Source organism: Mesocricetus auratus, unplaced genomic scaffold (genome assembly GCF_017639785.1).
Source record: "Mesocricetus auratus isolate SY011 unplaced genomic scaffold, BCM_Maur_2.0 Super-Scaffold_100004, whole genome shotgun sequence".
Taxonomy (NCBI): Eukaryota; Metazoa; Chordata; class Mammalia; order Rodentia; family Cricetidae; genus Mesocricetus; species Mesocricetus auratus.
The window spans coordinates 59,377,983-59,399,891 of record NW_024429189.1 but is presented as its reverse complement, the minus strand read 5'-3'; the positions used below and the strand labels follow the sequence as shown (position 1 = coordinate 59,399,891).

General features: G+C 47.6%; 1 protein-coding gene across 2 annotated transcripts in view; it reads right to left on the bottom strand.

The window, feature by feature from the left end:
- Positions 1–2,458: 2,458 nt before the first annotated feature.
- Positions 2,459–21,909, bottom strand: part of Arhgap1 (Rho GTPase activating protein 1) — a 40,980-nt gene continuing 21,529 nt past the window's right edge. For both annotated transcript variants that reach the window (XM_040745834.1, XM_040745835.1), the window contains exons 2-13: positions 20,433–20,604; positions 20,128–20,223; positions 11,445–11,532; positions 6,367–6,498; positions 6,112–6,198; positions 5,874–5,972; positions 5,475–5,582; positions 5,312–5,388; positions 5,083–5,160; positions 4,535–4,663; positions 4,253–4,356; positions 2,459–4,110 (exon numbers count right to left, since the gene is read on the bottom strand). In XM_040745834.1, coding sequence (XP_040601768.1) covers positions 3,922–4,110; positions 4,253–4,356; positions 4,535–4,663; positions 5,083–5,160; positions 5,312–5,388; positions 5,475–5,582; positions 5,874–5,972; positions 6,112–6,198; positions 6,367–6,498; positions 11,445–11,532; positions 20,128–20,223; positions 20,433–20,565 — 1,320 coding nt within the window. In that variant the 5' untranslated portion in view covers positions 20,566–20,604 and the 3' untranslated portion in view covers positions 2,459–3,921. The remainder of the gene's footprint in view (positions 4,111–4,252; positions 4,357–4,534; positions 4,664–5,082; positions 5,161–5,311; positions 5,389–5,474; positions 5,583–5,873; positions 5,973–6,111; positions 6,199–6,366; positions 6,499–11,444; positions 11,533–20,127; positions 20,224–20,432; positions 20,605–21,909) is intronic.

Genomic DNA, 21,909 nt, shown 5'->3' with positions numbered 1-21,909 from the left:
ATCAGGTTCCATAAGAAGGGAAGGGTGGAGCCTGAATTTCAGAAAGCCTTGAGTCTGTCATGGCTGCTTTGAGTCTTGGAGCTTGGCCAAGTACCTAACAGACTTGGCTCCCTAGAGCCTTGTATCCCTAGGGCCATGTGCTTGAATATTCAGTGACACAAAGTGCATGAAAAACCCTTGTAAAATCTTTAAGGGTGGGCTGTTATCACCACCATACCTGCAGGACATAGAATAGCCATGGAGAGAGACATGCAACAAGAAGTGGTGGCTGATAGAGTGAAAGGGGTTGTGTCTGAGCAAATGAGGAGTGGGGGTGGGGGACGTCAATGACCTGTGCACGTTCAACTACTCCATCTGACAGATTGCAACAAGGGTTAGGCCTCACCCACTCATTCGGCCCAGCTGTGACTACAGTCTTCAAATGTCTTATAGAACCAGCAACTACCTCCTAGTGCACATTGCAGAGTTGAAAGTAGAGCCCATGTACAGATGGTTCTAGATGCAAAAGTGAATTAGATAATTGCTGTATGCACCCCAGAGTCAAGTCAGGCCCAAGGACAAGAATGGGACCATCAGGAAATTCTAAGTTAGTCCAAGAGTAGGGCTGAAGAGAATGGAGTCAGCTCACTCTGCCAGTAAAAGCCTGGGTGCCTTTGTAAATTACATCTGATATAGGCTATAACATGAGAACACAGCTGTCCAGCTCTGGGTCAGAAACAACATCCTTGCTGAGCCACCTTTGGCTAGAGTCTCCAAAAATAGTGCTCAGCTGCTCCATGACAGCAATGTGTCTCATTCTTAAAACACCCTGTACCTGAGAGACCTGCTGTTGCTAAAGTTTTGTTTAGCAAGCACCTTAGTAACTGCACGGCCCTGCCAGGAGCCCAACCCAAATAAATAGCTTTCGCTGTCTCTGGCCCTGCTGTTTCCCTAGCTCACCGCCTTAAGGTTCCAAACAGTGTCACCCACCTTACAGCTGAGCCGAGCTAGCAAGAAAGGAAACTGCTAAAGTCTTTCGTCTCAAGGCACCTGGATCAAGGCCACAGCTGTGCACTGAAGCTGCTTCCTTGAAGCTTAAGTGTTTATAACCACCATCTTAACACTGTTAGAACCAGCAATTCTGGCTGGGCTGCCTGCCCAATAGGAAAAGCAGGACTATCCTTGCGCCACCATAACCTCATAGGCAGACATCTAGAACCTGCCCTCAAAAACCGTGACAGGTACAATTCTGTCCTCCCAGTTGCAAGCCATTGTCAAAAACACACATGAAAGACAAGTGTGAGCTAGGCAGTGGTGGTGCACGCCTTTAATCCCAGCACTTGGGAGGCAGATGCAGGCAGTTCCTGAATTCAAGGCTAGCCTGGTGTACAGATCGAGTGCCAGGACAGGCTCTAAAGCTACACAGAGAAACCCTGTCTCAAGCCCCCTAAAAAATTCAAGCCCTAATATAATTGTAAAATCCATCCCAATGACCAATGTTGTTCACTCTAGTTCTCCCTTTTAAGTTTCCCTCACACAATCAGCTAGGAGAGGAGACCCTTGCCCTATGATATAACTTAAGGTAACCAGTTGGAATGCTGCTGGTACAAATAGAATGGAGCACTGTCTTCCAGGCATAATCGAATTATCTTTTTTTAATGAAATAGATATGTATGGATATATGTCTGTAGAATGTGAGTGTGCTGGAGATTGAACCCAGGTCCTTTGGAAGAGCACCAAGTGCTCTCAACAGCCCTCTAGCTCCCAGCCCTTACTATTTAATCAGAGCAGCTGTTACTGCATACATGAGCCCTTTAACACAGTAGAACCTTAGGGTTAGAGAGATGTCTCAACTGAAGTGTTTACTACACAGGAGGATCTACATAAAAGGGGGAAGGAAAAAAAACAATTCACGCCGGGCGTTGGTGGCGCACGCCTTTAATCCCAGCACTCGGGAGGCAGAGGCAGGTGGATCTCTGTAAGTTCGAGACCAGCCTGGACTACCAAGGGAGTTCCAGGACAGCCTCCAAAGCCACAGAGAAACCCTGACTCGAAAAAAACAAAAACAACAACAAAAAAAAAACAATAAAAATAGTAAAAAGTTGGGGGTCTTTTAAAGTAGAGGGTCACAGTAAGAGGGAGTAGGTAGGGTCATTAAACCTTCTCTGAAAACCTACATCTGCTCACTGTTCACTATTTAAGTTCTGTCTCAGTTGCATGTAATCTTGGAAGGTACTAGACTTAAGTAAATAGAAGTGGAAGATTGACTGGAGAAAGGGTCCCATCTATACAGTTTCCCTTGCTGGGGTGAGGCTCTGATACAGCTGCTTGGGGAATTATTTTTCTTTGGACTTTGTTTATATTTCCCCAGGAGAATTAAGATGGACTGAAGAGGGAACTTCCTGAGGCCCTCTTTCTCAGCCACACACACACACACAAAGTTCTGACTTCGGGGCCTTACTTCCTATACAGCCAGATGTACATTTTCCACTTCCATTTTTATTTGTTTATTGAAATACAAAAAAGTGCAAATGGTGAAATACATGATTGGTGCCAAGGAAATCATGGTAAATGTGAACCCTGGATTCACAGTAAGAACGCCCCAGCTACGGGCTGAAAAGGCAGGGGCAGACGGAGGACTAGTGAGGTCCAAAGGCTCCTCAGTAAATGAAGTGTAGCACACTTGATACAAAAGGTGGGAGGAAGCAGAATGGCACGAGGCCTGGACTGACAGAAGCAGCCTTCAGGCACAACGGGCCTGACCCGGTGCAGGAAAAAGCCAATGAGGTCAGGCCTGCTGCGTCTGCAGGATGGTCAGTGCAGATCCCACAGTACCCAGTACCATCTCTGGAGCTGTCGTGCCTGGCCACACCTGGGGGGCAGGATCACTGCGGGTAATTCCCTATCACTAAGGGGCAGACTTCTGGAAGAGAGTCACAAGTTTTCATTAGGAGTAGAATGAAAGCTATCAATCATCACTGGGGCTCAGGCTTTCTGAAAGACAACAGGGCCCTGTGGCCATCATACTCCCTCAAGGGAGTTGCTATAACTTTCCTGACAGGGTGACTTTAGTAAAACTTATGCCTCTCTTAGGGGCTTCTGAGCCACAGTGGATCCTGAAGCACTGGCACCTCTGGTCACCACAGGGACAGACTCCACACCAAAAAGATGCATCCCAGCCATTGGCTGAGGCTCTGTGCACTTGAGAACAAAGAGAAGGCATGGAGGGCCAAGACTGCCGTTGCTGATATTCCTGACACTAGGGCTCTCCCTGGGAGTGAGAGGACCATTTTAGCAGATGTTCAGATTCTGAGTCTTGTTAGCCAAGATGCCAAGTGTGGCAGCAATGGGGGAATAGGACACACTGGGGGCAGTACCACTCGGGAAGGCAGAAGTGACAAGCCAACTCTGGTCTCGTCATCCCTATTAGCAGGAAGGGCAGGCATAGAGAACCTGCACCCAGGCCAACACTCCTAAAAAGCACAGCAACTGACCAGAAAGGGAGGTACCCAGCACAGTCAGTGCAAGCCAAGGAGCTCAGCTGTCCCATTTCCTAGCAATCAGGAAAGAGAGGACCAGCCCCCAATACCAGCACAGCTGGCAGTGATTTAGTCTTCTACAGTTGCCAGGGAAACAGGCAGGAAAGAGGAAAAGGGTTACTGGGGTTCAATCCTAGGAGAGCCAAGCCCAGTTCTGGAAGGCCCAGCAACCAAAGAGGCAGTGAGAGGTATAAGGCAAAGAAAATGTCTTACAATAACAGAGGCCTCCAGGGCTAGACAGAGGGAGAGGAGGAGTTGCCCAGTTGTGGGCTCCAACTTCCATCTTCTGGGGCTTCAGGGCCCCTTCCTAGGCAGGAGCCCTGGACTCTAATAAGGTTAATACCAGGAGGACAAGTCCAACTGAGGCTGCCAGAGAAGGGGCTGGAGGTGGGGGGGGCTGAGCTCAGACGCCCTGGACATCTGTGCTGGGGAACAACTCCCCTTGATGATCCAGGAGGAACTTAGTGAAGGTGTTGATGGGATTAATGGCCTTGAGAGTAATGGCAGCGTCCTTGGCCCACAGCAGGTTAGGGCCAAAGACTACAGCCAGGTTAGTGTTGGTCATCTTGTTCTGGTCACAGTGGGCAGATATCTGTGGAAGGAAATGGAGACTACAGCTAGACTCTATGACCCCCTGCCTCTTACTCCTAGCAACCACATCCAGAGCATCTAAGCAATGACAAACCACCCTCTCCCTTCAATAGGTGAGCAGTGGAGGTCAAGATAAGTCTCACCTGCACCAGGAAGGCAGTCAGGAAACGAAGCACCTGGTAGTTCTCCTCTGGCAAAGTTTGGAGAACCTGCTGCGTCACCTCCACCCTCTGGTTTTCGTCAATATCTGTGAAGAGTGGAGGTCCAGGTTACAGAGACATAGGACTAGCTCAGGAAGCCCAATAGGAGACTAGTGGGGAACCCCACCTGAACTTCCAGGGAGCAGCTTATGTACAAGCCTGCAGGGCAGGGTGGGTAGATGTATGGCAGAGGATTTGCATAGTTGGGGAGGAAAGAGAACTCACTGAGGAAGCCCACGACGTGGGGGTAGAGGTCAAAGGTTAGCAAGGGCTCAGGAAGTTCCCGAAGGAAGGTCTTGAGGATGACTGCTGGCAGGTGCAGTTCATTGTATTGGTCAAAGTCCACTGTCAGCCCTTCATGGGGTGAGAAAGGATGAGAAACACTAGGCCAAGCAAGAGGCCAGCAAGCCCCCCACACACCCCTACAAGCTGCCTTTTCCCAGGATCCCCTATTGCATCTGCCTCTTCTCTTCCTCTGTAATAAGGGGATACAGGCTAAGACCATCTGGAGAACACGAGGACACAAGTTATTCCTTGTCTCTAAATGATCTTGAACCCAAGGCTGCAGCTCCTGGGACAGCCAGGCAGAAGTAGGGTCTATGTGGTCACACCAAAGGACATGGAAACTTCTGGTAAGGAGAACCTGGGACCTGTCTTACAGCCCCTCACAGTTACAACATGCTCCATGCCCTCTCTTCCTCCCTCCCTCTCTTCCTCATACACATCACTGTGCACACACGGTCTGGACTAGCTCTATGGTCTGTCGCACTCACCCATGTTGTATTTCTGCTGCACCTCCCGTACAACCTGGGTGTTGGCTGATCTCCGGAAGATGCCCTCAGTGGTGAGAGCTAGGAAACAAGGGGGCCTGGTGAGTTTCAGAACTCTGGGTGATGATCACTTCCCTGCCATATCAGCCTTAGAGTTCCAGAGTTTCTCAAGAACAGCTTGGGGACAGCATGGCTTGGAAGGTCAACAGGCCTTGGGCACCATAGCACTCACCATGAGCCTGCAAGTAGGCAACTGTCTCCCTGAGCACGATAGGAATGGGCACTTGGTCTGGGTTTTTCTCCTGGAGGCTATGAGAGCAAAGGGGTGAGCTGGGACTCTGCATGCTGGTCCAGCCCCCATCAGCCCCAGACCTGCCTAACTTTAGCATACTCACTGCTGCAATGAGACCCCAAACTGCTGATTTGGCAGTGGGGGGCGTGGTGGCATGGGCTTGGGAGCTGTCGCAGGGCTCTTTTGTGTGGATTTGAGGAAGTCATCGTACCTGGGAGAGTACATGGAACAAGGGTTAAGCATTTTGACTCTGCAGTCTTGTAGCCAATACAGCCCTACTTAATGGTAACACAGTGGAAAACAAACACTAAAGAGATTCAGTCAAAACCTTGTGACAGAAATGGGGTTTGATTTGGCTCTATCTACTGTTGCGGGATCTTGACACCGCCTTATTTCCCGGGGGTCTCCAGGTTCCCACTCCCCAGTTTTCTCTGCCTCCCACACAACACACCCACAAATGAGCACACAGGGGCGCGCCTGTGAGTCCATCCAGCTGTCTCACTTGAGCACTTGGCGAGGGATCCCCAGCTGCTCCAGCTTCACGTGCTCACTCAGCTCACTCAGATAGTTCACATAGAAGATCTTCCGTCCAAACTTGAAACTAGAGGCAACGGGAAGACCTGGGTCAGGCTGGGCCCCACGGCAGGCCTTTGATCTCCCTGCTGACAAACATCACCCCAAGCTGGACACCCTGGGTATCCGCTTGGTGTGTGAGGGGTGCACTCCTGTGGCCTGCTCACCTGATGAGGGGCTTGAAGAGGATAAGAAGGGTCTTGATGAACATGGTTGGGTGTACGATGTACAGGGCCTTGATGTTTTTCTTGTACCTGCAGGACAGTTGGGGAGGGTGGAATAAGGGGCAGGGTTGCTGGGGGCCCTCCCTCCATTGACATGGAATAAGCTGCTGAACAACCCAGAACAACCCAGAGACCAGAGAGCTGTCGCCTAGAGCCACCATGCTAGGCTCTGATGCCCACCCCCATGTCCCAACCCACTTGCGGTCAAACTCCCGGTAGGCATCCCGTAGCCAACTGAGGGAGGGCTTGTTGTCACTGGTCAGGCCATGGTGCAGGTACAGCAGTGTGTAGTCACTCTCCACATACTGGTCCAGTGTGTGTTTCAAGTACCTTCAAGAGAAATGCCCGGGGCTGGGGGTGTAGCTCCATAGTAGAGTAACATGATCTATCAACACCCAACATCATAAACACATAAAAAGCCCTGTTCAGACCTGTCCTCTGCACTATTGTGACCCCTGTTACAATAGAAACCAGTACCTGCATTATGGCTTCCTTCTTTACAGACCCTCCCTGCTGTCATTTGGCTATGTAACCCACAGCCTCTTTCCTGGGAGGGGGCAGAGGGTAGGGGCTGGGCCTAATGGAGAAGTAAGTATGCACACAACTCTCATTTTGAACAGCACAATCAGTAGACCTAAGCTCCAAGCTGGGCTGTGCACTGCAGTTAAAAGCATTTAACATTTTTTTCTCAGGATCACCCTAAGTCAGTAACAAGGACAGTCACTGGTTATTGGTTAAAGCCTTTAGTGTCTGCCAAGTACTTCCAATACATTACCTCATTCTTCCCTCATAACAACTGAAGCTGAAGTTAACCCGTTTTACTAATGAGAGCAATCAGCAGAGGGCAAGTACTTAGCCAAGGTTTCAGTTTATGGCAGGGCATAGTGGTGAGGTGTCCAACTCCAAGACTGCATTCTAGACCTTGGACCAGTTTTGCCTTTTGTATGTGATTTGTGGTATAGTTTGTAAAACGCTGTGCCCCTGAAAGGACATCAGGATGGCCAGAAGGTCAGTTGTTCCAACTCCTCAGGAACCTATGTTTATAGCAGGGTATGTACCACCCCAGCACACATACACACATGTTGAACACACTGGGAAGTTTAGAAGTGACCAACAACAGGAAGAGGGCAGAAAGCCCAGGGTCAGACCTCTGACAGGATGGACAATCAGTCCCTTGGCTCTAGAAGGGATGCCACTCCAGGCTAGGCAGGCTAACACTAAGCACATCTGAGAGGAGGGAAGTGTCTGTCTGAGGGAGTTCCCAAAGACTTGACTAAGTGCCCAGATGAATGATCTGACCTAGAGACAGCAGCCTAATGACCAGGACCAGGGTGCAGAGCTGGGCCAGCACAGGTAGGCAGGGCATAAGTGCTAATGCTAAATTTCTTATGGATTCTGCTCATTATTTAAGAATAATTTAGCTCTTATCCACACTAAGCACTTTGTTGTTTACAAAGGACTGTCACATAATAAGATGGCATTTTACAGCTGAGCGGTGGTGGCACACACTTTTAATCCAGCACTCAGGAAGTAGAGGCAGGTGGATCACTGTCAGTTAGAGGCCAGCCTGGTCTATAAAACAAGTTCCAGGACAGACAGGACTATTACATAAAGAAACCCTTTCTCAAAAAACAAAACTGTAATAACAACAAGAAAAAGATGACGTTTTGCAATCAGGAAAATAGCAAAGATTACAGTAAAGCAGACACTCTAATCCATGGATGCATGCCATGACCTTTGGAGTGAAATAAAGTGATGCCTATCAGAAACTGGGCATGCTTACATTCTCTGACCGTGTAAAAGCAAGTTCAAGAATATTTACTAAGGAAATGGAGAGAAGCAGAAACATTCTTGTAGGAGACTGTTCATTCCAGAGCTTTATTATGGAAAAAACAACAAGTGAGCAGCCAGCAAATTGTCCAGTATCAGGAGGCTGGCTAAAGAAATCATGGGACATCTATAAATAGACAATCTCACAGGATGCCTCTACAGACAGGATTCATCTGTGAAGTCAAGCATCAGAATGGTGGTCATCCTTAAGGCAGACAAGGTCCCATTGTGTAGCTCAGGCCAGTCTGAAACTCAAAAGCCTTCAAAAGCCTTCTAAGTGCTGGAATTGCAGACATGCATCATTAAATTCACCAGAAACTGGGTGTAGTGTTATATGTACATAGTTCCAGATACTCAAGAAGCTGAAGCAAAAAGGTCACTTAAGCCTAGGTGTTTACAGTAAGCTTGGGCTACAAAATGAGAGCAGTCTTAAAAGAAAAAATAGTACACATTTTTTTGCTTTCATATATGTATACTATAGGTAAATATCATGTTTTGTTTTCTGTGGGCTTGGGGGGGGTAGGAAAGACATGGTTTCACTATATAACATGGTCTGTCCTGGAATTCCTATGTAGACTAGGCTGACCTGGAACACACAGAGATCCAGGTCAGAATGCTAAAAAGTTTTTTTTTTTTTTTTTTTGGAGATAGGGTCTCTATATAACCCTTGACTGTACTGAAATTCAATATGTAGAGCAGGCTGACCCAGAACTCAGAGATCCATCTACCTCTGCCTCCCAAGTGCTGGGATTAAAGGCATGTGCCACCAACGCCTGGGCGAAAAAACAAAAGGACATCAAAGGATATCTTTGAGGAATGTTTTATTCCCAGAAGATGAAGGAATTATCCAAGATATCAAACTAAATATAGAATTGCACATATAGAAAAAACACAAAGATGTAGCAAGATACAGTGGTTTTCTTTCTGGGTGTCAGATCTGTGAGACTTCCTGCATAACTACTTACATATTTTTAACCTCTCAAAATTGTAATACTCTAAAAAATGTATGATGGAATTCCATTATTACCCATAATATCTCTGTGAGGACACAGAGAACTCAAAGTTCATATAGAACTCAAAGAGACTTGCCTCCAAGCACATAGCTAGTTAAAATTCAGAGCTCAAATTTAACTGGTCTTCTGATTCCAAGCTTCAAGCATTTTTCCATTTCAACCCCCTAGATCTGGGTGGGGAATGAGGAAAAGCCAAGTCTGATGTAATCTGACTGAAAACAGGACAGACAGAACCAGTGGAACCACAAGTCTGGTCTCAGGAGGGACGATGACCAGGTGTGGTGTGTGAGGGATAGAGGGTGGGACAAGGTGGGGGGTGTCTGGGAAGGGAAGGAGGACCTGCAGCAGCAAACTGCCCAGAGCTTCTTGAGCCTGGAGGAAGACTCAGATAGACACAGCTTCCTCAGTAACTGCTCTTAAAAAGTAGGTGCTTTCAAATTACCTATGAGTTCCTCTCACTGGACCTACACCTGGCCACAAGTCTGCTACTTGGTCCATCAGACATGGCACAAAAGCTAGAGTGGGGGATTGTGACTCAGCCTCCTCAGGCTGAACTCTATGGTGAATATTTCTGGCTGGACACATGGTGGGTCCCTAACAAGACCCTGCTTGCTCTATTTAAGGAGCTGTGGAAAGAAGTCACAAGGCCAGAGAAAGACCTTACAGACTCACTACAAGGAATGAGCCTCTGCCTCTATCTCAGCAGAGACCAACAGAGACTCCACACTCAGGCCTTTGCCTTTCTTCTGTGGTCCTCAAGCCTATCCCTAAGACACAACCCTGCGTGTGCACAACATTAAGGATCTCAAGGAGCTGCCGTAGCTGATATACACATTTTATATTTAGAGAGTACTTTATACTGGTCAGGAAAAAGAACAAACTGAGGGTGATTCTGCTCTGTTTTTATAGAACACCCCACATGCCTTGACAGCACACTGGTCCCTCTGGCACCTAGTGCCAGCTCAATGTAAAAGGTCAGATGAGTGTCTACTTAACAGTGTGGTGGTATGAATGAGAATGACCCCATAGGTTCATACATTTGAAGTCACCAGAAGTGGAAGTGTATGAGGAAGATTAAAAGGATTAAGAGGTGTGGCTATATTGGAGGAAGTGTCATTAGGGGTGGGCTTTGAGGCTGTGTGTGTGTGTGTGTGTGTGTGTGTGTGTGTGTGTGTGTGTGTGTGTGTGTGTGTGTGTGTACGTGCCTGTGTATTCCTGCTGTTTGAAGATCTACTTCGCCAGCTCTAGCACAGCACCATGCCTGCCTACGTGTGACAATTCTCCCTTCCATGACGACAACAGACTAAACCTCTAAAACTAAGCATGTTCCCAGTTAAACTCTTTCTTCTATAAGAGCTACCTTGGTTATGGTGTCTCTTCACAGCAATAGGACAGTGACTAAGACAAGCAGTCTTTGGATTTATGCTAGGTGATATTTCTAACATACACATTTGGTTGCAGAAACCCCACAGGTACAGAAACCATTGAAACCAAACTTGGCAAAAAGTAAGATAATGTTAATTATGATTATAAATAAAAATGATTAAGAATCACGGGGCTGGCCGGGCGTTGGTGGCGCACGCCTTTAATCCCAGCACTTGGGAGGCAGAGGCAGGCGGATCTCTGTGAGTTCGAGGCCAGCCTGGTCTACAAGACCTAGTTCCAGGACAGCCTCCAAAGCCACAGAGAAACCCTGTCTCGAAAAAACAAAAAACAAAAAAAAAAAAAAAAGAATCACGGGGCTGGAGAGATGGCTCAGAGGTTAAGAGAACTGACTGTTCTTTCAGAGGACCCATGCTCAATTCCCAGTACCCACACAGCAGCTCACTACTATAACTCCAGTTTCAGGGGATTTTACACCCTCTCACCGATGCACATAAACTAAATTATTTTTTTAAAAAAGAATCATGATTATGCCCACTGGTGGTAGTGCATATCTTTAACCCAGCCCTTGAGAGGCAGAGACAGGTGGATCTACAAGTTTGAGGCCAGCCTGGTCTAAAGAGTAGGTTCCAGAACAGCCAGGGCTATATAAAGAAACCCTGTCTCAAAAAAAAAAAAAAAAAAAAAAAAAACAACCAAAAACAAAAGAATCACGATTACATCAGATATACTGTACAGTTGTACATATTTGGAAAGTATTTACTTTCCAAGATTATTTTCTGGTATGTTATCTCACTCCTGTCAGAGGCCACATGCTTCATTGTCTTCTTTGAAAAATGAGAAAATAAGGCTCTGCGATCCTTGCCAAAGTCATAGTCTCTAGGACTAGAAATCAGGTCTGATTCCTTGCCTAGTGTTCATCCCCACATCTAAGGGATGAGTGACAACAAGGAAGATAACCTGGTGCCCACGGTGAAGGAGAATGCGGAGAACGGCTCAGGTTACTAAGGGTCTGGAGCAGCCCCACCCTACTTCCCTGAAGGTACTCACCCCAAGAGCTTGCTGTGGTCCAGCTGATGGCTAGGGGGCATTCGACAAGCACTAAAGACAATGATCTTCCGCCCATATTTATCATCACCTAAGTGAGAAGAAAGATGAAGTACAGTTGGTGAAAAATGAACCAAAGTAGAAGGTAGAGCTTAAAAAATACTAACCTGGAGCAGGGACTTGACTGACCCAGGTCCATTACTCAAGGGCACGCTGGGTACAGTTTTTCCGGGGGAATTAAATTGGGACACCCCCCAAAAAACATTTTTTTCCAGACAGGGTTTCCCTGCATAGCTTTGGAGCTGTCCTGGAACTCGCTCTGAGACCAGGTTGGCCTCAAACTCACAAAGACCTACCTGCCTTTGCCTCCCGAGTGCTGGGATTAAAGGTGTATGCCCCTACCACTCAGCTTCCCACAAAAATTTACCTTGTTTTTTAAACCAGTCATGGTGACACACACTTGTAAACCCAGACTTTGTTGATAGAGTCATGAGGATCAAGTGTTCAAGACTACTTAATAGGTTCAAGGCCAGCTTGGGCTAGATGAGATACAGTCAAAAAAAAAAAAAATAGAAAGAGGGCTGGAGAGATGGCTCAGAGGTTAAGAGAGCACTGATTCCTCTTCCAGAGGTCCTGAGTTCAATTCCCAGCAACCACATGGTGACTCACATCCATATATAATGAGATCGGGTGCCCTTTTCTAGTGTGCAGGCATATATGGGGGCAGAATGCTGTATACATAATAAATAAATGTTTAAAAAAAAGAAAGTAAAACAGTAATAAACTCACTCTGAGGAGAGATACAGTGTTGAATGCCTTCAATCCTGGCACTTGAGAGGCAGAGGCAGAGACAGAAAAACTGAGTCTAAGGCCAGCCTGGTCTACATAGCAAGTTCCAAGATACCAAGGGCTACATAGTGAGACCCTGTGTTAATAACTAAGTAAATAAAATCACATTGAAAGAGTAACACCTGTGAAGACAGCGTACATTCATCAGTAGATAAACATATGTGGATGTAAAGCAGTTGGTAGAGTCCTACTTAGCTTAGTACACAGGAAACCCTGGGTTTGATCCCTAGAACCAAATAAACCAAAAGTATAGTAACAGTACTCAGGTGCAAGCAGGGAGATCAGAAGTTCAAAGTTATCCTAATCTACACTAGACAAATTTGAGGCTAACCTGAGATACAAGACAGTCTGTATCAGAAAAAAAGTATATTCAAGCCAGGCGTTGGTGGCACTCAGGAGGCAGAGGCAGGGGAATCTCCTGTGAGTTCAAGACCAGCCTGGTCTACAAGAGCTACCTCCAGGACTGCCTCCAAAGCCACAGAGAAACCCTGTCTTGAAAAAAAAAAGTATATTCATGCAACATAAGTTTGGTCATAAAAAGGAAGAAAGTACTAAGAGATGGCACAAATGAACCATGAAATATGCAAAGTGAGAACAACCTGGCACAACAGGGCAGCTATTACAGGATTTTCTGAGAGAGTAAGACAACTGTACTCAACTGTGGGTCACAACCCCTTTGAGGTCAAGTGACCTTTCACAGGGGTCACAATTCAGGTAGCCTGCATATCAGATATTTACATTACAGTTCACAACAATAGCAGAATTACAGTTATGAAGTAACAATGAAAGCAAGTTTTCAGTTGGGGAGGTTCACCACAACATGAGAAAATGTCTAAGACCACAAGTCCATATAGTCGCTGAGAGGAGGGGAAAGGGAAACACTGCTAAATAGGTATAGGGTTTCATGTGTATATGAACAATAAAAGTGTCTTGATGGGCTGAGACACTTGCCACCAACCTGATGACCTATTTCATCACATGGTGGGACCCACATGGCAGAAGGACCTCCATGTGTGTGCCATGGCTTGCACATACATGTGCATGCACACACACAAAATAAATGTAATTTTACTAAGAATTTTCTTAAGTGGAGCTGGAGAGATGGCTCAGCAGTTAAGAGCATTGCCTGTTCTTCCAGAGGTCCTGAGTTCAATTCCCAGCAACCACATGGTGACTCACAACCATCTGTAATGAGATCTGGTGCCCTCTTCTGGTGTGCAGGCAGAACACTGTATACATAATAAATAAATAAATCTTTAAAAAAAAATTTTCTTAAGTGCTCTACTTGGTGCATACCTGCAATCCCACCTTGGTGTTCCAGAACACCCAGGTTCATTTCCCAGCACCCACATGTCAGCTCAAAACTGTAACTCCAGTTCCAGGGGATCTGACACCATCACACAGACATACATGCAGGCAAAACACCAAATGTACATAAAAGTAAATAAATTTTAAAAATGTATCATTCCCATTAAAGATATTTTGAAGAACATGAAATTCAGGGGAGTTTGTGAAGCTATGGCAGAATCCTACCTAGGTATTTTCTCTCAGAGGTATTTGTCCCAAACATTTAACATGATGGTCAGGGGGCTGTCAAAAAGTCAAAAGGCTCTTAAGACACGCTATTGCCCAAAAATGAAATGCTCTTCCAGGGTCAGCTGAGACAGGGGTCCTTAGGAAAGCTCAGTGGTGATAAAGCCCCCATGTCCTAAGTCACCTTTCCAGAGACAACAACTGTACTTGCTTCATCTCCACTGCCTGAGAGGCAAAGGAGAAGCAACACAGCAGAGTAGAAACAGGCGGTACAGCCCGTTAAATGCAGGCAGTCTGCCTTCTGCTCCACTTCAGCCATAAGGCCATTCTCCCTTGGTGAGCCCACCATCCTGCTCTGTCTATGATGAATGTTGTGAAATATTAGTTTAAGGTGTGTTATATTTGTTTATGCTGTGGAATATTTGTTTAATGGTGCAAAGATGTGTTGCATTCTTTTATGTTGTATGTGTTTAACTCTGTGAAGCTGTGTTACTATACCTTTCTAAAATACCTTATTGGTCTAATAAAAAGCTGAATGGCCAATAGCGAGGCAGGCAGGAGAGAGGGATAGGTGGGGTTGCCAGGCAGAGAGAATAAATAGAAGAAATAGAATCTCAGGAGAAGAGAAGAGGGAGGAGGAAGAAAAGAAGGAGAGAAAGATTCCAGGGGCCAACCACGAAACCACATATCCAGCTATGGAGTAAGAAGGCAAGAAAGATATAGAATAAAGAAAGATTAAATGCCCAGAGGCAAAACACAATTAAAGAGAAATGGTATAATTTAAGTTAGAAAAGTTGACTGGGAGCCAGGCGTTGGTGGCACACACCTTTAATACCAGTACTGGGGAGGGAGAGGCAGGCAGATCTCTGTGAGTTTGGGGCCAACCTGATCTACAGAGTGAGTTCCAGGACAGCCAGGGCTGTTACACAGAGAAACCCTGTCTCAAAAAAACTAAAAGGAAAAAAAGAAAAGCTGACTGAAAAGAAGCCGAGCTAAGGCCGCACTTTCACAAGTAAGAAAAAGTCTCTATTTGGGAGCTGGGTAGCGGGCCCCCAAAGAGTAAAAACAAAAAGCCAACTACAATGGATCCTAAGGGCTGGTCCTTTTCAGAGTGCTCTGAAGCATCTCAGTCTTCTCTAGGCTGAGGCAGGGTTACTGGGAAAGCAGAGGCAGCTTCTCAAGTGTGCTGTGACAGCCCAGTCCCTAATGGATGAATGCCCAGACCCCAGCAGCCTCTTCACCCTCCTGTCTCCACCCGAAGCACTGTCTGGCTTTGTTAGGTCCAAAAGAGTCTGGTCAGGGTCCTCCAAAGAACTTCTATGCCAGTATCTGAGGTCCAGCCCACCCAGCCCAGAAAGCTCTGTCTTGCCTCTTAATCCTCCTTAGTGTCCAACTGAGGGTTATAAACACCTACTGCCCCCAACTCTACTTTCACAGCACACCCTTCCCGCTCATTCCCACCTTACAAAAACACCTGCAGACCAAGGCCTATAAACATTCCTTAAAATGGAAGCCAAACATGACAGCACACATGTGATCCTAATGAGAGACCAAGAATAGCAGACTCCCTAGGAGGCCGAAAGATAGGGAGTGGCCATGGGTAGGTAATAAAGGTGGTGAATTTCCAAGACAGTCAACTTCTTCCTCACCCTCCTGACTGGAGCTTAAAACTGAAGCCTTGGAGGCTTTTGTGTCCCATCAGCAGGCAGATGGAGCGGCTCAACAAGCTGGAGGCCTGCTCAGAATTCAACAGTTGTGGGCCAATCAACCATTCCGACCAACCCTAAATTCGGGGAGGAAAACTCTTCAGTCTTAAAAACCTGAGCCCTGGAGAAGACTGGAATTTACAGTTTTCCTGCTCCATCTGCTCTGCAGAGGCTCTTTTTCTCTGTGTGTCTGCTGCGTGTTTCCTCACTCCCAACAGACATGCTTCTTCAATTGCTGATTCTGTCTGCAGCTGTCTGCAGTCTTCCAGATTCCTCCACTGCCATCAGTCATGCTAGAGATTTTTCCTGCCTTTTAATTCTTTAATTGGCAGGAAAAAAAAAACAAATCTGATCAAGACCCCTAAACTGTATCACTATCAGTAGGAGGTAGAAGCAGGACAATCAGAAGTTCAAAGCAAGGATCAGCCACATAATAAGTTCAAGGCCAGGTTGGGCTTCATGACATCCTGTCTCGCTTATATAGACAGAACTTTCTCTGGACAGTTCTGTTCCAAAATGGCCACTATGGACCTGGAGGACTCAAAACACACACAACTGCCTCCACCTTCCCCCAAACAGCTGAGCTGGCTCTCCCCATGGCTCCCTAAGTTTCTACTGTCCGGTGTAAGTCCATGCTCTGTCTCCCACCGGCTCATGAGCAGCCTGAAGGCAGGGACTGTTTCCTATCTTTGACTTGGTCCGAGTCAGCCCACTCATGTCAGGCATTCAGTAAGTGCTGGTATCCTGGTGCAGTGATACACACCTATGATCCCAGCTATTAGAAGACCGAGGTGCAAGAGTCACTGGTGCCTACCAGTTCAAGACCAGCCTGGGTACAACAATAAGATCCCATCTCAAGTAATAAGTGCTAGTAGCCTTCACAAAGATGCAGGTCATATGACATGCAGTTTCACTTCTGAACTTGTATTTGATAGTTAAGTGACAAATTAGAGTGTGTTAGGCAGTAAGTTTCCTGAAGCTGGAGAAGAGGTTTTTCCAAACAGAATTGTTACCATGCAGCTGTATCAGCAACAGGTTTTTGCTTGTTTGTTTGTTTTTGAGACAGGCTGTCAATATGGAGCTCAGGCTAGCCTAAAACTGAAGCTCCTCTGAGTGATAGAATTTGGTATTTTTGTTTGTTTTTATCTTCTGTTTTTACAAGACAGTGTCTCATTATATAACTCTGACTGTCCTGGAACTTACTATGTAGATCAGGCTGGACTTGAACTCATAGAGATTCCCCTGCCTCCCAAGTACTAGGATTAAAGGTATATGCCACTATCCCCAACTTCCAAATTTATTATAGGTATGTGCCTATCACATCTGGAAGGAGGCAGGTCCACTTTGAAGGCCTGGGTGCCACCAGCTCTCTGGACTCTGAGGTGCGAGGGTTTTTTTTTGGGGGGGTAGCTGAGGTGGCTCAGAGCTAACTGCCCTCATTTACTTCCCGTTGGCTCTGTTGGGAAGGGTAAAGGAACACAGCAGGGGCAGAGACACAGGCTTAGAATGGCAACCCAGGCACACAATCTGAAGCTCAGAAATCCTGGGACTTCTGCAAAGGGAAGCATCACCTGCCTAGTTCCATGTAAGCAGAAGGAACGCCTGGAATGCAGGTGCAAGGCTGAAGTGGGGCCTGGGAACCTTGAAGTCATTATTTGAAGCTCCTACCCCAGGGATAAGGGACCCTCACTGGCTGGAAGGGTTGAGAACTGAGCCAAGGGAGAGGGTCTAAGAGCTCTGGAATGCCACTAAGAGGTTAAGGCTGCTGGCCAGGACCACACTGTTCTACCTCTCAGCTGGTCACAGACATGGGGAGTAGAAGCCTTTCACCCATTCTTTTGTGAGGAGCCCTAATAAACTCACTGGTTCACCAAAAAAGAAAGGAAACTATGGTCTACAAAATCCAGTACAGCCGGGCGTTGGTGGCGCATGCCTTTAATCCCAGCACTCGGGAGGCAGAGGCAGGCGGATCTCTGTGAGTTCGAGGCCAGCCTGGTCTACAGAGCGAGTTCCAGGACAGCCTCCAAAGCCACAGAGAAACCCTGTCTCGAAAAACCAAAAAAAAAAAAAAAAAAAAAAAATCCAGTACAAAGATACATGCTTTCTCTAGAGAAAGAAATTTACACCCTGGTGGCCCTAAGAGGGTCATAAAGGACTATGACTAGTTTTAAGAACTATTTCACTGGACTGTTAGGTTCCTTTTTATTGTTTTAATTTTCCCAGTACTGAGGCTGAAACCCAGTACTTGCAGTAGGTGAGAACTCTACCACTGAGTCAAACCCCAGCGTGTGCTATAAGCTTCTAGGGAATGGAGGGTGTCTCATCAAGTGGGTGTTGACTATGCCGCTGCTATAGTAACACACACTGAAAAGAGCCCAGGGAGCAAGGAGGTCAAAGGGTAAGTCAGGAGATGGAAGGCAAGCATAGGGCGAGGGACAACAGCCCTAGGGTCTAGGCCTTGTCCTCTGACTCCCCAGAAGTGGGGTCCCCTCACCAAGTCTGCAAGCAAGCAGGGTGGCTGCTACAAGAAGCTCACAGGAGGCCGGGTGTTGGTGGCGCACGCCTTTAATCCCAGCACTTGAGAGGCAGAGGCAGGCGGATCTCTGTGAGTTCGAGGCCAGCCTGGTCTACAAGAGCTAGTTCCAGGACAGCCTCCAAAGCCACAGAGAAACCCTGTCTCGAAAAGCCAAAAAAAAAAAAAAAAAAAGAAGCTCACAGGAACTCCCTCCCTGCTCTCAGAAGGGGTGAGAACTGACTCTTGCCCACCTGGCATCTGTGGTATCTCTGGGGTGCTGAGGAGAGCGCCTAACGAGGAAGGGTGTAGTAGGAAAAGCCTGAGAGCCAGGCCCTGCATTCCCCAGATACCAACCAGGGCCTCTCTCAAGGCAGCATGCGTGGTCATCAGCACCAGCACCGCTGCTCTAGCAGGCCTTCTGGGTACTGCTGACCACAACCTGCAGTGCAAGGACACCTGCAGGTTTCAATTTGTTGAATAGTTCTATTGTCAGGAATTTTGCAAGTCAGTTGGCATTATGTTGGAAGCTTGAAACCAGCTGTTATAGAAACTGAAAAGGTTACAAGTACTGGTGTTTCTGTCCCTTTCGGAAGAATCTACTGTTATCAGTACAACACTGCAAAGACCCTACTGGGACCAAGTCAAAACTGAATGAGGTCCATGACAGCCCTTGAAGGCAGGAACACCCACAGGCTGTAGAGGAGTTGGGAGCATTGCCTACTCTCCTTTTCATACCACTGGATCTTCAAACAAGCCTCAGCAGCAAGGCAGGCACACAGGCCCCCACAGCAGCATGCTGGCCAGGCCTTGTCTCTACTGAGAGCTTCCTGAGGCACAGCCCCTGGAGCTTTCTCCTGGGCTCTGGGTGTGTCGCCACACTACCTCTCATGCCTCTCAGAATCTCTGCTATTTCCTCCTTCCAACGCCACCACTAGCTCCCAACTTCCTAGAATGGAGCTGCAATTAAGCTGGTCCCACTGGCCACCACCAAGAGCCCTTTCTGATTCATAGAGCCAGAGGCCACAGCCAGGAAAGGCCAAGCACAGATAGCCAAAACTGACACCTACCTGGCTGCGCCCCCTCCAGCTCATCACATTCTGAAGAAACAAACAAATAAATAAAATGCTGCAAGACAAGGGGACACCCACAGAAGTGGGAGGACCAGCCTCCACCTGCTGTCTTCTGACTGACCATTAAGTCAGGAGGCTGTCAGGGTAGACATTAGACACCCTGACACCTCACTCAGATTCCAGGCTCAGACCTAAGCCAGAAAGGAGCTCTGCCTTGCTTCTGAGAGTTAAGAGAAACCATTCAAGACCCCCAACACAGACCAACATAAGCATCAGAAACACAGGCACCATGGGAATGCCTTAGACATTATGGGCTCTTCTAGGCCTGACAGCAAGAGCCAGCTCACCAAGGCTCACTGCTCCCCTGCTCCAGTCTCTCCTGGGGCTGGCTTTATGAACATAAGGGAAGAACTCCCTGAAGCAGAGACCCTGAGGCTTCCTGCACTCATTCTCAGCATGGCAGCACTTGACGTTCCAGGGAGCCAGGTGGCACTGTGCATTTTGAAGGAGGCTCTGCCCATTCCAAACTCCCAGAAGCAGGGTGTCATTATCCACATCTCCAGTGACTAACTGGGGAAAGCAGATATCAGGGCAAGGGAAGGGAAGAGAACATATGAAGAAAAAGACAAGGGCACTTATTCAGAGCAAATTATGTTCTAGCTCCCAGGAGGTTGGCGTACGAGCATCACAGTACTCCTCTCAACACTGTGAGGGAGGAGTTCAGAGAGCATAGTTGGATCAAACTCAACTTTCCAACTTCAAAGCTGTTAGGCCACAATGCCTCCCACATTAGGACTGCAGTGGGAGACAATGGAACTGTAGGTCAGGAAGCAGTGGCAGGTGACTATATTACATGCCAATCAAAATCAACCCATGCTCATAAGAGAAGTACATATGCCCAAGAGCAGACCAGAGATAGGCACAAAATGTCCGCTTTCTGGCGACAAGAGAGGCTGGCTTCTCTAAGCCAGGAGCACAGAATATGAGGGAGACACAACACTGGGTATGCTCACCTGCTACTTCCACAATCTGGTGCCGGGCGATGTCATAGTAAGGGTCATCCCACTTCAGGTGTGTGACAGGTTCTGGAGAGCTGCTTTTAGAGTCATCTGAGGAATATGGCAGAGGCAGAGTCACCCTGGGGGCTGGCCTAGCACCTTCTCCATGACTCAAGCTCTCTGGTCTGCCCCCAGTGAACTTATGTTCCTGGCTGTACCCTAGGACTAGTCTAGTCTCCTTGCCCCAACCTTACCCCCTGGAGATCCCCCAGCAGGAAGGGGCCTCCTCTCTGTGGTGTTGCCTGAGACACTGTGCCCACCTGACTTGGGAAAGTCTGGCATTTCATCAGAAGGCCAGTTCTTCTCATCAATGGAGGCTAGCTTCAACTGGTTCAGAGCTTGGCTGGTATCATCCAAGGTCAGATCATCTTGCAGTTCCGAGAGAGGATCCATGGCTAAGTCTGCTCCTTGCAGAAGAACTGGACGAGAAACCTGGGTGGGGAAGGGAGAGAAGGTGGGTGGGTCAAGCTTCTGTAATTCTTATAGAGAACCCTTCTGTTCCCTCCTTTTCTCTTCTGGCATCCTTGTCCCTATTCCTCAACAGTCCTCATCCTGCCAAGAGTTCCACAGAGATGGTGCCAGAAAAGGCAGCTGGGGCAGTGGATGGCACAGCCCAGCATCTTCCCTTCAGGTCCTCAGCTGGGCAGTAAGAGCCATGCCAGGTTTCACACTGCATATCAACTGACCAAGTAATGCAGTCCCAGTTGCCAAAGGGCATCTCCTCAGAGGTTGCAGAGTGCAGAAGCCTCGTGCCAGCAGTTACGGGGATAGACATTGCAAGAATCTGAGGAATCCAGGGGCTTCCAAATGTCATATCTGAAAAAGGCCAGCTGGGGCCCTGGCTGTTCTCCCCATCTATTCAGACCAGAGATGATAGGGTCCCAGGAAAAAAGGCCATGGCCGAGGTGCTCAGCTTGGTTTACCTGGGACAAAAACCAGTAGCAGGGGATGGAATGTATCTGCCAATCCCTGCACACCCCTTGCAGCCCTAAGGTTCCCAGGCCCTCTCTAACCCTGTAGGGGTTCCCAACAGTGGTTTCACTGTGGCAAAGTCAACAGATTACCTAAGGATGAGAGGGCCCAGAGGGAAAACGCTGCTCTTACTATCTAGTGCATGGAGATAAGGCCTGAAGGACAGAAGAGTCAGCACGGGAACCAGACCTAGGACCTGGCCAAAGGAGGTGGCACTTTCTGCTTTCGGCTCCATAAAAATACCTCCCTCGAGCTTACGAGATGGGTGAAGAAGGAGGTTTCAATCCAACACATTTGCCCAACCCTAAAGAAGCAGCTGCATTCCTGATGCCAGAAAAAAACGACATATATGGTCAGAGAATTAGCAGGGCAGATAAGAGGAGCAGAAAGGGCCTGGGGAAAGGAAGAAGAAAAAGGCTGCAGCATGAGACCCACGCTGTGGCTAGGAGGATCCTGACAACCTCCCCTCCCGCACACATTTCAGCCTAGGGCTCTAAATGGTGAACTAGTTCCCAGAGCCTGAGCAACAACTGCCTTGTTACCATGACAACATACTGAGTCAGGAGGAGATTGGTTTTGTGCTTTCCTTGCTCTTTCTCCTGTCCCTTGGCCTTACCCATGAATCCAGCTGGACACCAAAATATGGATCCCTCCCTAAGAACACGAAGGGCAAACCTCTCTCATTTGGGAATGCATTTCTCTTAGTGGGCAAATTTGCCTCTGCCCAGAGCCCAGATCCTCACTCCCACTTCACCCTCAGTCCTC